Below are 18,030 nucleotides of genomic sequence, written 5' to 3'. Positions count from 1 at the left end.
CACAGGAGACGTACGAGACACAGGTTCGATGCCTGGGTGGGAAGATCCCCTGGAGGAGGGGATGGCAACCCACTCCAATATTCTTACCTGGAGAATCCCATGGATAGGGGAGCCTAGCAGGCTACAGTCCATCGTGTCAAAAAGAGTCAGACAACTGAAGCAACTTAGCACACATGGATAGAAAATTTAAATAACAGAGTATTAGACTAAGCAAGAGTGCTAGTTAGAAACAAAAATGATGAATATCCTATAAGGTAATATCAACAGTATTTTTTGAAATTCTAACAGACCAGGATTGTTTGTATCTTTTCTGTCAAAAACAAATTGACATGTAATGTCAATACAACTGAGACTTTTAATCAACAGTAAACAGTGAGCACTGTTTAATAGCACTGCTACATCTCTCCTAAATAATCTGTGAGTAGGTCGAGTAAGTAATGTCCTCCTAGGGCACTGAAAGAACACACTGCTAATGCTTTTCCTTATTTTCAAGTTTTGCCCTTTTTAAAACAAAACCATGCAGATATCTGAAAGGAAGAGCATTCCAGTCAGAGACAATGTGAAAAATCACAAATTGTTTCCCTCCATTCACCACCCCAACAGGCAGGGAATGCTCTCAGTAACACAGACTCACACTTTCACCTGGACCTCACTAGGAACCCAGTGTAAGTTAGCAGCTGAGGTGAGGCCAGCAAGGGTCAGCTGGGGCGGTGTATGTGTGGGGGGGCGCGGTTGTTGGCAGTGAGTTGGAGAGAAGTCAGAAGATTTACACTGAAAGGAGGAGAATGATAATTGACGTTGGGTTATGAAGTGATTCACATTTTTAAAAACATTATTTCACCTGCTGAAACAAAGACTCATTAGGAGTGAAGAGCAAGGGTAGAAGCTAGAAGACCACTTAGAAGACTATTAAAATGATCTATGCAAATAAACAAGTAAATACACAGTTTGTCAGATGTAAAAAGTGCAGTGGAGAAAAATAAAGGAGAATATGGGAAGGCTGGTAGGGGATGTCAGCACTGTCTAAAAGGTTTCCCTTGATAAGGTGAGACTGGCATGGAGACCAGGATGATATCAAAAAGTAAACCATGCAGATATCAAAAAGTAAACCATGTATTCTAGACATAGGGATAAAGTAAAACAATTGAGGAGAAAGAGTCAGGGAAAAGAAGGGAGAAGGGACGCAAGAAAATGAAGGGCCTTGCAAACCGTTTTAAGGACTTACTTGACTTTTAGTTTGGGTGAGATGAGAAGCCACCGAAGGTTTCAAAGCAGAGAAATGACATGAACAGCTTTAACTATTAAACAGATCACAGTGGCTGCCATGTAGAGAATGATCTGTAAGTGGGCAATGACAGAAGCAGAAAGATAAGTTAGAACAGAAGATACTTCAGTATTCCAAGGAAGAAATAAGGGAGGCTTAGAACAGGTTGGCAGCAGTGACCATAATGATAAACAGTCGAAACCTGGATATTGTGAAGGTAGAGCCAATAGCTAAAGGAACAGACTTGGAGTAAGTACAAAAGGAGTAAATCTGGGTTTCAGCTTTAGCAACTGGAAAGACAGAATCGCTATTTACTGAGACGAGTAAGACTACAGAAGAAACAAATTTGTTAAGGAAATGTGAGAAGAGGAGACTGATTACATTTATGAAAAAGATTAAATATATCAGTTCTTTTCAAATGTAATCACAATATGAAAAACTGCAATGTGCAATTTCCAAATTGAGAAAATCATCAGAAACAGAATATTTTAGGCCAGATTGAAACTCAAGCAACTAACCTTCACAGCTTCTCAGAGACATCTACTTTTCAAAATGGCATTTATCATTGATTTCATCAATATTAGTCAGTATTTTACATATTTAAGCAACTATCTGATCCCTCACTCATAAAGCATTTATTGAGCACTTTCTGAAATTACATATGACATGCTTCATCAAAAGGCCTACATATTAAATTTTTAATTCACTGTTTACCTGAAGTTCTTTGTATCTATCTTGAAAAGAAATGGCCTCTTGCTCTTTTTCTTTAAGGAAATCTTTTTCTAAGATACTATGTTTCTCCATCAATGATTCCACATCCTAAAAGAAAAAAACAAGCATAAATTGTGTAATATTTATGGCAAAAAATAGACTCTGATTTTTCAATGACACAATAGAAAATATTTGGAAAGGAAAGAACCCACAGGAAGTATGGTCTTTAAATTTCAACAATATAAAATGTACGCTTAACTCCCATTTCCAGACCAATACCAAACACTAACATTAACACTAACCTTGATATAATACTAAAAGCATTCATGCTAAATAAATACACAAAAGCATTTAAGCTAACTATAAACAACATGCTACTTCAACATATTGTACAGGAGACAGGAATCAAGACCATCCCGAAGGAAAAGAAAAGCAAAAAGGCAAAATGGTTGTCGAGGAGGCCTTACAAATAGCTGTGAAAAGAAGAGAAGCTAAAGGCAAAGGCGAAAAGGAAAGATCTATCCATTTGAATGCAGAGTTACAAAGAACAGCAAGGAGAGATAAGAAAGCCTTCCTCAGCAATTGATGCATAGAAATAGAGGAAAACAATAGAATGGGAACCACTAGAAATCTCTTCAAGAAAATAAAAGATACCAAAGGAACATTTCATGCAAAGATGGGTACAATAAAGGACAGAAATGATATGGACCTAACAGAAGAAGATATTAAGAAGAGGTGGCAAGAATACACAGAAGAACTATACAAAAAAGATCTTCACGACCCAAATAATGATGATGGTGTGATTACTCATCTAGAGCCAGACATTCTGGAATGCGAAGTGAAGTGGGCCTTAGGAAGCATCACTAGGGACAAAGCTAGTAGAGGTGACAGAATTCCAGTTGAGCAATTTCAAATCCTAAAAGATGATGCCGTGAAAGTGCTGCACACAATATGCCAGCAAATTTGGAAACTCAGCAGTGGCCACAGGACTGGAAAAAGTCAGTATTCATTCCAATCCCAAAGAAAAGCAATGCCAAATGCTCAAACAATCACAATTGCACTCATCTCACACACTAGTAAAGTAATGATCAAAATTCTCCAAGCCAGGCTTCAATAGTACATGAACCATGAACTTCTAGATGTTCAAGCTGGATTTAGAAAAGACAGAGGAACAAGAGATCATCATAGAAAGAGCAAGAGAGTTCCAGAAAAACATGCACTTCAGCTTTTTTGATTATGCCAAAGCTATGACTGTGTGGACCACAACAAACTCTAAAAAATTCTTTAAAGAGACAGGAATACCAAAACACCTGACCTGCATCTTGAGAAAGGTCTGGAAGGAACAGGAAGAACTGGACATGAAACAGCGGACTGGTTCCAAATAGGAAAAGGAGTACGTCAAGGCTGTATGTTGTCACCCTGTTTATTTAATTTATATGCAGAGTACATCATGCAAAACACTGGGCTGGATGAAGCACAAGCTGGAATCAAGATTGCCGGGAAAATTATCAATAACCTCAGATATGCAGATGACACCACCCTTACGGCAGAAAGTGAAGAGGACCTAAAAAGCCTCTTGATGAAAGTGGAAGAGGAGAGTGAAAAAGTTGGCTTAAAACTCAACATTCAGAAAACTAAGATCATGGCACCCGGTCCCACTACTTCATGGGAAATAGATGGGGAAACTTTGGGAATAGTGACAGACTTTATTTTTGGGGCTCCAAAATCACCACCGATGGTGACCGCAACCATAAAATTAAAAGACGCTTGCTCCTTGGAAGAAAAGTTACGACCAACCAAAACAGCATATTAAAAAGAAGAAACATTGCTTTGCCAACAAATGCCATCTATTTAAAGCTACGGTTTTTCCAGTAGTCATGTATGGATGTGAGAATTGGAGTATAAAGAAAGCTGAGTGGCGAAGAATTGATTCTTTTGAACTGTGGTGTTGGAGAAGACTCTTGAGAGTCCATTGGACTGCAAGAAGATCCAACCAGTCAATCCTAAAGGAAATTAGCCCTGAATATTCATTGGAACGACTGATACTGAAGCTGAAACTCCAATACTTTGGCCACCTGATGTGAAGAACTGACTCACTGGAAAAGACTCTGATACTGGGAAAGATTGAAGGCAGGAGGAAAAGGGGACAACAGAGGATGAGATGGTTGGATGGCATCCCTAACTCAATGGACTTGAGTTTAAGTAAACTCCGGTAGTTGGCAATGGAGAGAGAGGCCTGGCATGCAGTAGTCCATGAGGTCGCAAAGAGTCGGACATGACCGATCCTCTGAACTGAACTGACCTCAACACATACTTTCCATAAACTTGCTCAAGTCTTTTTATAGAGACATTTGTAGAAAAGAGAAATAAGAACACACATAAATAACTTACTAGAACAGCTGTATTTCTAAGTATTCTGTCAAATATTGCATGATGCGTGACTTCTCTAAAGACAAATGAATAGTATAGTACAAATCTTCTAATCCACATACAATTGCAACACTATGTACTTTCAAAATAAAGAAACCCAAAGGAAAGCATTCATTAGGAAAACAAAAAAATCTAGTAAAAGTCATTCATATCTTTAAAAGTATATATTTATGGCTAGAAATTTCTTATCAAAGGCTTTTGTAAATGATAGACTCATCTAACCGATTTAAGCATATCACAAAGTCCATAACAGCTTTTCCACTGATGAATTTGCAATCAGAGGTTGGGACTATATTGTATTTCAGAATATGTAATTCAAACATTTATTTTTTAGGTAAATGTAAATATACCTTTTTAATTCTTTGTTTTTCTTCCTCAGAAACTTTGAGTTTCATCTCCAGAGTTGAAATTTTCTGCTGAAGCTGTATGTTTGATACATTGGCTCCAGGATCCTCAGAATCATCCACAAGAGCAATTGTTCCATTACTTTTCTCATCAGTTAAACCCAATGGAAAAAGTGAGATATCCAGATGAGTGTGTGTTGATTGCTGAATCTAAACCACATTAAAAAAAAAAAAAAAAAAAAACACACATACACACACAAGAGAGGAAAGTTTACACTGTACCAAGAAAGAAATAACCCAAAGAGCACTAGAAACCACATTGGAAATTAAGCTGTAGCAAAGGTTCTGAAATTATTTCACCCTTTAAGTAAATCAACAGAAGACCTCAAACTGTTACAACAATCTGATCTAAGAAAGAAAATTTTCTCTAAACTTAAAAGTTTAAGGTTTTTATTATTTTCCAAACAAAGCACTAAAAAACTTAAAACTTTTTTCTTATGTTGAGGGTGTATAATTAAGTATAGAAAATTCTGACACTCACAAGTTCTTGAATTTACACACACATTCAGAATTTGCTTATCTATTATATTATACATTAGAATTTGAAATTAATCAATAATCTTTAATTGATCATCACTTTCTAGTAAAGATAACAGGTGACTCAAGATTGTATATAGCACTTTGGAAATCTGGACTAAGTCCAGCATCTAGCACAAGGCCTGGATCAATAAGTAGTTGAAAGAATAAACATTATGACTGCTATATTTTTGTTTTTAATCTAAAATTGAAATGAATACTCTAATACTTGAAAACATATTTTAAGTTCCCCTGAAAGAGAAATATTTTTTTTTTATTTTTTAAGATTTATTAACTTATGTATGTATTTATTTTATTTTATTTTTGGCTGCACTGGGTCTTCATTGCTACATGTGGGCTTTCTCTAGTTGTCGTGAATGGGGCTACTTTCCGTTGTGATGTGCGGGCTTCCTATTGCAGTAGCTGCTCTTGTTGCAGAGCATGGCTCTAGAGATGCAGGCGTCAGAAGCTGTGACTCCTGATCTCCAGAGCACTTGGTAGTTGTGGTGCATGGGCTTAGTTGCTCCGAGGCATGTGGGCTCTTTCCAGACTAGGGATCAAACCAGTATCCCCTGCAGCAGCAGGTGGATTCTTAACCACTAGACAACAAGGGAAGCCCCAAGAAAAAGTTTTTTGTAATTATTTTCCTTTTTGAAATTCACGATGTCCAATGCAAAAGTAAGTCTATTTTAATAAATAAGATATTCAAATCATATTTTAGTAACTAAAGCTATTTGGACACAAAGAGTATCTACAGGGGAAAAAAAAAGGGAAATCAGGAAAACTTCAATTAAATTAGTATGCAATTTTTTAAGTAGGAAAACTTCCTATAAAAATTTGCTTGTCTTTACCTGTGCTTTAGGAATAGTCTGACTGCCAATGCTGTTATCTGCATGTGTATTCTCTGGTGATGCAATGATGGGCTCAGAAGAGAGGCAGCCAACTGAAGGGGAAGTGTGGTCATGGTCCAATACAATCTCAGGAGAAGCTGGAGAAAGATGGACTCCAGACACTGAAGGAAAACAAATAAACCAAAAAAACGTATTAGTAAAGGGAAAATAAAGAGCAATTAAGGGGAAGAAAGAGAGTAGAGGGAAGGAAAGGAAACAGGACAAGGAAAGTAAAAGCAAAGGATAGAAAATGAGGATTCTATGATAACTTTTCAGGGATTGTTATCTAAGATCTAAAACTAGTGTTTCTAAATTTAACATGACATTTCCATGTGAGACCCAGGCAAACAAAACAATTTAATAGAATCTTAATGTTTACATACTAATACATTACCACAGGGGTCCATCTGCAACTCAGAAATTATTTAACTTTATTATTTACCTATTCAGTTAGTTACGAAAAGCACTAGAATGCCTACCAGTGCCAGACACAGGCACTAGGCACCTAGAAGACAGCAATGAGCAGGACATGCATCCACGTATTGTGACTTTATGACCCAAGAGGCAAATCAGATGAATTAGTTATTACCAGAGCTAAGGGGAAAAAGAATGACATTACAATAGTTAATCTACTGTCTCTGGGTTAATTTCTTCTTTTACAACAACATAAGATTTTTTTCATATTAAGGTCAATTTTTGTTTGTTTCCACAGACAAATAACGGTGAAATGCAACTCTGTAGTTAGTTTCACAACAAAACATTATTAGATTGTAATTAGAGTTCAAGCACAAAGGTCACAAAAGGAAAGCCAATTCCAAACATGAAATGAGACAAAAATATTGATGACAGCAAAATAAACAGATTATTTTCTAATGTCCCTTCTCAGAATTCAAATACATTTGTATATGTGTTTTAATGTTTAAGAAGAGAAATTAAATCACTTTTAAGAGTAATTCATTTATCTGTTTTGACTGTCTAAATTATAAAGACCTTTATTCCACATTGGCATCAGTAGCAACGTCAGCGAAGCTCTAGCATAAATTCTGGAAGGCAGCTCACAATGGCAATTGCATTTTTCCCTGAAGAAAGACATTTTTAAGGTCATTAGGTATTAAAAAACTAAAGACTGTATCAATTTTTTATTGGTACCATACAGAACTACTTAACTATCTTATATATGCTTTTACTGTATATCTATATTGTATTTTTCAAATACTGTGTGCCATACTAGGTAAGGTATTCTTGTTTCTCCAACAAGCATTTCACTATTTTAACTAAAACACACACAAAAAAAACCTGTAATTTTAATTCACATTTCTACTTGATGTATCTTTTTCAGAAATTATTTTTTCTATCCTTCATTATTCTATATGCTAACAGATTTCCCTAAAATGTCAAAATATTCTAACTTCTAATTTTAAATTAAAATCGCAGCACTGTTTATAATAGCCAGGACATGGAAGCAACCTAGATGTCCATCAGCAGATGAATGCATAAGAAAGCTATGGTACATATACACAATGGAGTATTACTCAGCCATTAAAAAGAATACATCTGAATCAGTTCTAATGAGGTGGATGAAACTGGAGCCTACTATACAGAGTGAAGTAAGCCAGAAAGAAAAACACCAATATAGTATACTAACGCATATATATGGAATTTAGAAAGATGGTAACAATAACCCTATATACGAGACAGCAAAAGAGACACTGATGTATAGAACAGTCTTTTGGACTCTGTGGGACAGGGAGAGGGTGGGATGATTTGGGAGAATGGCATTGAAACATGTATAATATCATATACGAAACGAGTTGCCAGTCCAGGTTCGATGCACGATACTGGATGCTTGGGGCTGGTGCACTGGGACAACCCAGAGGGATGGTATGGGGAGGGAGGAGGGAGGAGGGTTCAGGATGGGGAACACATGTTTACCTGTGGCGGATTCATTTTGATATATGGCAAAACCAATACAATATTGTAAAGTTAAAAAATAAAATAAAATTTTAAAAATAAATAAATAAATAATTGTTGAAAACCTACCATGCCCTCTTCTAGTTGCTGAGTTATTAACAGAAAAAAAAATTATACTAAAAATATTACTAACTTTTTAAAGGAATGACAATAGGTAGTGAAGTATAGTAAAAAGGAATACAGCCTTATGATTAAGAGCATAAACTTTGAAATTATATTGCCAAAATAAGTACAAAACAATTGGCAAATTTGCTTAACTTCCTTCAGTTTGCTCATTTGTAAAACTGACATAGAGGTGATGATGAGGTTTTAATTGACTAAAATATGTAAAGCTCTTAGCACTGTGCTGAAATTACCTTCATCATTACTTCAAATATTGTTAAAATCTGTTGGACAAGTATGTTTACTTCTGGGTATAAAAGGTTCAAAGTGTATGGATAGGTTTCCCCAGTGGCTCAGCAGTAAAGTATCCGAGGAACCTGAGGCTCCTGCATCTCCTGGACTGGCAGGCAGATTCTTTACCATTACGCCACCTTGGTGTCCGGAGACTGACTGCAATCAAGAGACTTGGGTTTGATCTCTATGTAGGGAAGATCCCCCAGAGAAGGAAATGGCAACTAACTCCAGTATAACTTGCCTGGAAAATCCCATGGACAGAGGCTGGCAGACTACAGTCCATGGGGTCGCAAAAGTCAGACACAACTTAGCGACCGATACCACCATGCATGTTATTCATATATATATCAATAACGTAAGACAAAATGTCACATTGTCATGAGTTAAATTCTCACTCTGTAACTTTATATGTTCAAGTATGCCATGTTAAGAAAAGAAAGAGGGAAAGAGGGTAGAATAAAGGAAGTAAGAGAAAGGAATGAGATAAATAAAGGAAAGGAAAAGGGAGTTTGAGGGAGGAAAGTACGGAGGGCGAGGAAGCACCCTCACATTCACACTCCAATAGTTACCACCACCTTCTCACACTGTCCCTTCACAACCAAATTTCCTTTTTCTTTCAAATCCCCGTCACTCCACTAGACTCATAATTTATGATATTAATTTTCCTTTCAGCTATTATTAAGTTAAATGAACATTTCTTATTTTATCCTTCATTTACTCCAGAGCACATAACACTAATGACTTTCCCTTTTCCTTGAAACTTTTCCTTTGGCACCTATATCCTAAATTCCTGGAGGAAGGCATGGCAACCCACTGCAGTATTCTTGTCTGGAGAATCCCATGGACAGAGGAGCCTGACAGGCTACAGAGTGGGACATGACTGAAGTGACTTAGCGCACACACACACACACATCCTAAATTCCTTCTAGTATTTTGACTTTTTTTCTTGTTTTTCAGACTCTTTTCCAGTCAATCTTAATTTCACTGTTTTTTACACCCTCTAATCTTCTCAGTATTCACAATATTCTTACCAGGTTCAGAAGTTCTTATTTAAATAATCATCTATAAGCTAACGACAAATGATTCACATCTCCAGCACAAACCATTCTACAGACCTCCTGATCCAGAGGCTCACCTAACCACCAGACCATTGCATTGAGCTGTCTGGTACATGCATCACACTTACCCATTATCTTACATAAGCCTGCTTTATTTCATGTTAATAGTATCCCAAAGAAATATTTGCCCAACACAGAAATGATACCACTAAGTGCCAATTTCACTCCAGTCACACTGTGCTACTTACTGTTCCCTGATTAACCCACACTGTTCAGTACCTCTGTGACCTCACAATATTGTTGCTTAAGTAAAAGCCACAGCTGTGGAATCAGAATGGGTTCAAATTTGAACCATAACAACTTATTGTTATGCAGCCTTGGGCAAATTACAAAAACCTCTATAAGTCACAGTTTCCTCTTCTAAAAATGTTAAAATAATATCAACAAGCTTTTCCAGGAATCTTTTTACCTACTCCATTATCCATCCAGTCATAGTACAATTTTAATTTTCCACTGTAAAGACATTACACATTTCTCAGAAATAAAGAAAACATTACATATCTATGGTATACATTTAAAGCAGTGTTTAGAAAAAACATGTAGAGCCTTGAACACTTCAGTCAATTTTAAAATGAATTAAATTTCTATATCATAAACTAAAATAGAAACAACACAGAAAACCTTAAAAGCATGTAAAAAATAATAAAGACAATGCAGATGTCAAAGGTTAAAAAAGCAGATCGAATTAATCAAAATCCTGACATTCTAAGAAAATTAAGTAAACAGTAATTAACATATTAACTTATAAAAGGAGAAAAGTACAAATATAAAAATTAAGTCACAAAGGTAACATAATAATTAAAACAAGAGGTTTTTTTTTAATCCTAAAATCCTCTAAGACTTCTAGGTAAATAAATTTGAAAAATCTGGATATAATGGGCAAGTCTCCATAGAAATATAGTCTATAAAAGATGACTGGATTAAAGCCAAAAAATAATTTAAAAACATATATTTTCTTGGGGAAAAAATAAAATTATAAGCCAACTACCTTATAGATAAGGGCTTCCCTGCTGGCTCAGACTAGTAAGAATCCACCCGCAATGTAGGAGACCTGGGTTCAATCCCTGGGTTGGGAAGATCCCCTGAAGGATGGCTTATCAACACACTCCAGTATTCTTGCCTGGAGAAATCCCATGGACAGAGAAGCCTGGTGGGCTACAGTCAGTGGGATTGCAAAGAGTTGGACATGACTGAGTGACTAAGCAGACCCTGTAAAGTATTTCAAGAGAATTTCTAACAAAAATTCAAAAAATGAATTATCCCAATACTCTAAAATTATTACAGAGCATTGAAAATGAAGGAAAACTTCACTAGAGTTATATAATATTAACATAACATTGATAGCCAAGCCTGATAATAATAATTAAAAAAAAAAACAGAACAATAAAGATCTTTAGAGTATTTAACTAAAAATAATTAGGTAAAAGTTTTAAATAAAATATTACTAAACATAATCTAACACCATATTGAGAAAATGATATGCAATGAATGAGTTTGATTTGTTCAGGAATGCAAGGACAGAGAATTCATTAATATAACACTCTATATATTAATAGACCTATAGAGAAAAATGGCAAAACTAACACTGGAAAAAAAAAACACTGAAGAAATAAAAATCAGTGCATAATTTCTTATGGTAAAACATACAGACCTCAGTCCTAAGGTAATCATGCTAATTAAAGGAAAAAACCTATAGGTATTTCTCCCAAGATCAGGATTAAGACAAGGATGCCTACTATCTCAATACCACTTAATACTGCACTAAAGCAATGCAATTAGACAAGAGAAATTAAATAGAAGCATAAAAATAAGAAAAGGAGGAAAACTACCTCATGCTCCTACTAACTCAAACAATAAACACATTCAGTAAAGTAGTAAGATATTAACTTAATGAACAGAAGCCAATAGTATTCATATGTAAAAACAATAACTATCCAGAGGATATGGTGGTAGTGAAAATATTATTTTCCATACCAACAAAGAAGATAAAATACTTAGGAATACATTTAGCAAAAAACATGAGGGAAACTTTAAAGCATTTCTGAAAGACTCAATGCTAGATCTGAACAATAGAGATTCTTCTGATTAGATAGGGCAACTAATCATCATAAAGATGTCAGTCTTCTCTTAGTTAATGTATAGATCAATATAACTCCAGTAAAAGTAGATATTTTTTTATAATGAAGCTAGACAAATTGACTTTAAATATTACATGGAAAAAGTAAAAATGCAAAAGGTAAAAAAAGAAAAAGTATTAGGAGGATACTTGCCCATTACTAAAATAAACTAAATTGTAATAAAACATACTACTGACCTTGTTAAGATATTCTATAATAAATTATGTTAAAATAAATAATAAATCCTTTATAATTAAGACAGTGTATTTACACAAAATACAAAACATGGTCTACAGGAGAAGGGAATGGCAAACCACTCCAGTATTCTTGCCTTGAGAACGCCATGAACAGAATGAAAAATATACCAGAGAGTGCAGAAATAGAGTCATGTATGTGAAATATAAATATATGACCAAGTGGCATTTCAAATTACTGGGGCAAACATGGGCTTACTAATAAACAATGCCTGAAGAACTGATTAGCCATTTGGAAAACAGTGAAATTAAACTCATATCTCCCATTATAAACAAACCAAAAAAAAAAACAAAAACAAAAGCAACAAATTGATTGGGGTTCTAAATAAAAATAAGATCATATACGTACTAAAAGAAAATATAAGAGCATGTAAGAAATGGCTAACTAGGACTCAATTCCAGACACAACAAAAGAAAAGATTGACAGTGACTATAGAATACACAGAAATATTTTGTCTATCAAAAATCAACTTAAATAAAATTTAAAGATAACTTACAGAATACAAACAGTCCTTAAATACATGAAAAGATATAGATGCACGCATCTACTCATTTGTCATAAAGGAAACATAGAAAGGATAAAGCAAAAATAAAGAGACTGGTAGGTGCAAGAGAGGTGGAATGAAGTGGAAAGACACAGAATTAAACAGTAGGAAGTACCTCTTCCCTAAAGGTAATTTCATAATATGTTTCTGAGTTCTGCAACCATATTAATGTTTCACATACTCAATAAAATAAAACTAGAATCAACAGGCAGAGGAATAGGGAAACTGAATCCTAAAATGGAATACAAAGAACAACAATCAAACCGTATTTCAAATAAATAATAAAACAGCATTACTAAGGAAAGGGATTGGAGGGTAGAAGGTGAGAATCAAATGTTACTTTAGAACACAGTACTTTGCCTATATTGCCTCAGTAAAAGAACAACAACAACGAAAACACTAAATAAATTATCAGGAGAAAAAGAGAAAAGGGAAGAAAAAAGAAGAGAATGAAGAGGAGGGAAAAGAATAAAGATAAACATGACAAAATGTTAATATTTGAAGAAAGTGAATGAAGAGTATGGAGGAATTATTTGTCTATTTCTTGCAGCTTTTTCTGTAATTAAAAATAAAAAGTCAAGAGGAATGAGCAAAAATGAAAAATATATAATAGGAAAGAAATTAGTCATGAAGAGGAAAATAGTTTGTCTCCGACAAAAGTCTCCCCTATGCAAAACTGCTGAATACAGACTTGGTATCACTGAAAACATGTATAAGAATACTCCTAGCAATACTGACACCTGCGTATCTGCTGACGGTCAAATGATTAAATGAGCTGTGGGATAATCATAAATTAGAATATTTTATACAAGTGAAAATAAACATAAGTATATACAACAACATGGGTAAGGCTTGAAACATAACTTTGGATTAAAAAAAAAAAAACTGCAAGAAAATTTGCACAGTATTAACCCATTTCTACTGGTAGCTCAACTGGAAAAGAATCTGCCTACAGGGCAGGAGATCCAGGTTAGATCCCTGGGTCGGGAAGACCCCCTGGAGAAGGAAATGGCAAACCACTCCAGTATTCTTGCCTGGAGAATCCCATGGACAGAGAAGCCTGGTGGGCTACAGTACATGGGATTGCAAGAGTCAGACACGATTTAGCAACTAAACCACCACCAACAACCCATTTCAAGGCACATAACAAGTAAAACTATATATATATAGATATATATACACACACACATATATATAAATGTCATATATATGTAATACATATAAAAAACTTTTTTTTTTTTACAAAAGCAAGTAAATTATAACAAAAATTTAAGCCAGAGTTTCCCTCTGGGGAAAAGTACAGGGACAGGACAGGGTTGTTACAGTTAGTCATGTTCTAATTCTTAAGTTAAATAGCTAGATTCATGAGGCAAAATTTTAAATATAACAAAAAAAATAATTACATATGCTTTAAAATATAATTCTGAAGATCTCTTGTTTCATTGTCCTTCCTTGTTACAGTACTCAAAGTGCATGAGCTGTACCCTCTCATTGACCAAAATTTGCTCTGGGTAAGTAAGAGAAGAAAAAACTCTAATCCAAATTAAAGACTGATAGTGACCAATTAGGCTCCCCCAATGGCTCAGCGGTAAAACATCTGCCCACAGTTGCAGGAGATGCAGGTTCAATCTCTGGGTCTGGAAGAACCCCTGGAGAAGGAAATGTCTACCTTCTCCTGAAAAATCCCAGAGACAGAGGAGTCTGGTGAGCTACAGTCCATGGGGTCACACCGATTCAGACACGACTGAGCAACTGAGCACAGCACACAGTGTACTCAAAGAAATGATGCTTTAGTGAAAAGATATCAAGGATCAGTAAAAGATCAATAAATATTAGATCTGGAGGTGAAAATCCTTCTAGCATCCTACTAATCACATCAAAACTTATTGCAGACATCAGTAAAGTTGAACCTAAAATGCCTAGAATTTACATGTGCATTCAACTTATGAAAGATTAGGAAAATTTTCAGGAATATTTTTAATTTGATAATATAAATGTTTGCTGAACATAATTCATATCCTAGTTTAAAAATTAAATGAGAAAACAAATGAGTAGTGCTGCAAAAGAAAAGAGAATATAAAAATGTTACCCTTTAACCAGAAACTAGATTTTTCAGTTAGGCCTACTATGCTACAACTCATATATTCTCACTGAATTTTAGATGACTATGCAAAAACAGCAATTCATCCTTAAAAAAAAAAAAAAATCTACATTTATAAATACTGTACACATAAACATACTCTAAACGTAATGCAATAATATAGATGATATACATATTTATATGTTTGTTCAATGAGAATTTTTAAACATAATAATGAAAAAATATGAATTTCAATATGTGAAATATAATTATCTTCTCATTTAGCTGAGAAGTTACAATTTTTAATGTTTCAAACTGCTGTAGGCTTCTTTGGTCTATTGAAAGTTGACTGCTGTAAGTCTATGCCCAGAATCTTTAAATTCACATCAAGTGTACCCAACAGCAACAATTTCCATAAAAATTCAGCCAACACTTTTCAAGAAGTAGAAATCTACAATATTTTCTCCAGGTATTTTGTCTGTTCGCTTGCTTTTAAGTCTTAAGCAAGACTCAGTTCAGTCCACTTCAGTTCAGTCGCTCAGCCGTGCCCAACTATTTGAGACTCCATGGACTGCAGCACGCCAGGCTTCCCTGTCCATCACCAACTCCCGGAGCTTACTCAAACTCCTGTCCATCGAGTTGGTGATGCCATCCAACCATCTCATCCTCTGCCATCCCCTTCTCCTCCCACCTTCAAGCTTTCCTAGCATCAGGGTCTTTTCCAATGAGTCATTTCTTCGCATCAGGTGGCCAAAGTAAGCAAGACTACAGACACAAATTGCTTCATTTCAAATGAGAACTTCTTGTTTTTCTAAGAATTAAAGGATACAAGGTCATCATATATTCCTTTAAAGCAATAAAGTTAATTAAAATTGCAATGAATGACAGTTCCTCATCTTTAACTTTGTAATGGTAATTAGCATAGTCATTGAGCATATCATTTGTCATTGGCAGACCTCTTCTAAAACACAAAAATAAAGCACATTAAGTCATAACACCACACAAGCAAAGAAGCACTAAGTTTCCAAATAGTATGCATTTTTTCCCAGTAATTCTGCCTGTGGTCAACTATATTTTGTTTACACAAGCATAATAACTCTTGCAAAGTCTCAACAAGAAATAGGTGGAATTATCTATGCACTTTTAACTATACTCAAAAAAATCTGTTTATATCTGTTAATAGTTAATTGAAGAGTAGAATACTAATATAATGATAATAATTTTTACAACTTTTAACATAGAAATGATTTTTGATCTTTAATTTCCAATTAAAGATGTTCTTACCCAATCAAGGGCCCATTTTTCAACATTCTTTCATTTATATGAAAAACAAAGGATATGTAAAAAGTGAGGAAATATGGGAAATATTGAGGTCAGGAGGAGAAGGGGGCAACAGAAGATGAGACAGTTGGATGGCATCACTGACTCAATGAACATGAGTTTGAGCAAACTCTAGAGGATAGTAAAGGACAGGGAAGCCTGGCATGTTGCAGTTGATGGAGTTACTAAGCATTGGAGACAACTTAGCAACAGAACAACAAAAAATGTGAATTGAAGAAAATCTAAACAGCGTATCTAAATATGAAGATGGTAACAAGTACAAATAAGTGGATAAACTTTTTTAACTGACAAAAAAAAAAAAAAGGGTAAAATTTGCTGGTTAGAAAAGTATTTTCTCTCTATAAGAAAGGTTCCCTATAGGAAATACCTCTTGATTAAAAATCTAATTGGTAAACATAATTTAATGGATTCAAGATGTATCTAAGATACCTGATAGAGATTTAAAGAGAAATATCAGTTCAGTTCAGTCACTCAGCCGTGTCTGACTCTTTGCAACCCCATGGACTATAGGTCACCAGGCTTCCCTATTCATCACTAACTCTGAGAACTTAAAACTCACATCCATCGAGTCAGTGACACAATCCAAGCATCTCATCCTCTGATGTCCCCTTCTCCTCCTGCATTCAATCTTTCCCAGCATCAGGGTCTTTTCCAAAGAGTCAGTTCTTCGCCTCAGGTAGCCAAAGTACTGAAGCTTCAACTTCAGCATCAGTCCTTCCAATATGTATTCAGGACTGATTTCCTTTAGGATTGACTGGTTTGATCTCCTTGCAGTCCAGGGGACTCTCAAGAGTCCTCTCCAGCATCACAGTTCAAAAGCATCAATTCTTCAGTGCTGAGCTTTCTTTTTAGTCCAACTTTCGCATCCATACATGACTACAGAAAAACCATAGCTTTGACTAGACAAGACCTTTGTTGGCAAAGTACTGTCTCTGCTTTTTAATACGCTGTCTAGGTTGGTCATAACTTTTATTCCAAGGAGTAAGCAACTTCTAATTTCATTGCTGCAGTCACCATATGCAGTGATTTTGGAGCCCAAGAAGAGAGAAATATATAATACCTTTAAAAACTTGAGGTTGAATCATAAGAAACAGACATGTTACTTTCTTAATAAAAGGGGCAGCACATACATGATTAAATTTTCATCATTTTAGTTATTTTCTATTACACTTCAAAGTGTTCTATAAATAAATGCTCCATCTCTACTTGATTAATTGAGGAATAATAGTGTTTCTCTAAGGGCTGTTTAGCAAACACTAATACATACCAAAAATTTCAGTGAGTACTTTTTAGAATTACACAGATGACTAAAGAAAAAACTCTTCCAGAAAATTGCAGAGGAAGGTAAACTTCCAAACTCATTCTATGAGGCCACCATCACCCTAATACCAAAACCTGACAAAGATGCCACAAAAAAAGAAAACTACAGGCCAATATCACTGATGAACATAGATGCAAAAATCATTAACAAAATTCTAGCAATCAGAATCCAGCAACACATTAAAAAGATCATACACCATGATCAAGTGGGCTTTATCCCAGGGATGCAAGGATTCTTCAATATCTGCAAATCAATCAATGTAATACACCACATTAACAAATTGAAAAATAAAAACCATATGATTATCTCAATAGATGCAGAGAAAGCCTTTGACAAAATTCAACATCCATTTATGATAAAAACTCTCCAGAAAGCAGGAATAGAAGGAACATACCTCAACATAATAAAAGCTATATATGACAAACCCACAGCAAACATTATCCTCAATGGTGAAAAATTGAAAGCATTTCCTCTAAAGTCAGGAACAAGACAAGGGTGCCCACTTTCACCATTACTATTCAACATAGTTTTGGAAGTTTTGGCCACAGCAATCAGAGCAGAAAAAGAAATAAAAGGAATCCAAATTGGAAAAGAAGAAGTAAAACTCTCACTATTTGCAGATGACATGATCCTCTACATAGAAAACCCTAAAGATTCCACCAGAAAACTACT

The 18,030-nt window shown here is 35.0% G+C and overlaps 1 protein-coding gene across 5 annotated transcripts in view; it reads right to left on the bottom strand.

Moving 5' to 3' along the window:
• The window catches only part of CCDC91 (coiled-coil domain containing 91), a 395,228-nt gene that overhangs the window by 243,130 nt on the left and 134,068 nt on the right, over positions 1–18,030 (bottom strand). For all 5 annotated transcript variants that reach the window (XM_027541619.1, XM_027541623.1, XM_027541622.1 and 2 more), the window contains exons 4-6: positions 6,177–6,337; positions 4,756–4,959; positions 1,979–2,083 (exon numbers count right to left, since the gene is read on the bottom strand). In XM_027541619.1, the coding sequence (XP_027397420.1) occupies positions 1,979–2,083; positions 4,756–4,959; positions 6,177–6,337 (470 nt within the window). The remainder of the gene's footprint in view (positions 1–1,978; positions 2,084–4,755; positions 4,960–6,176; positions 6,338–18,030) is intronic.

Source organism: Bos indicus x Bos taurus, chromosome 5, assembly GCF_003369695.1.
Source record: "Bos indicus x Bos taurus breed Angus x Brahman F1 hybrid chromosome 5, Bos_hybrid_MaternalHap_v2.0, whole genome shotgun sequence".
Lineage (NCBI taxonomy): Eukaryota > Metazoa > Chordata > Mammalia > Artiodactyla > Bovidae > Bos > Bos indicus x Bos taurus.
Note: the sequence above shows the minus strand (reverse complement) of the source record. Positions and strands in the feature narration are given on the sequence as shown.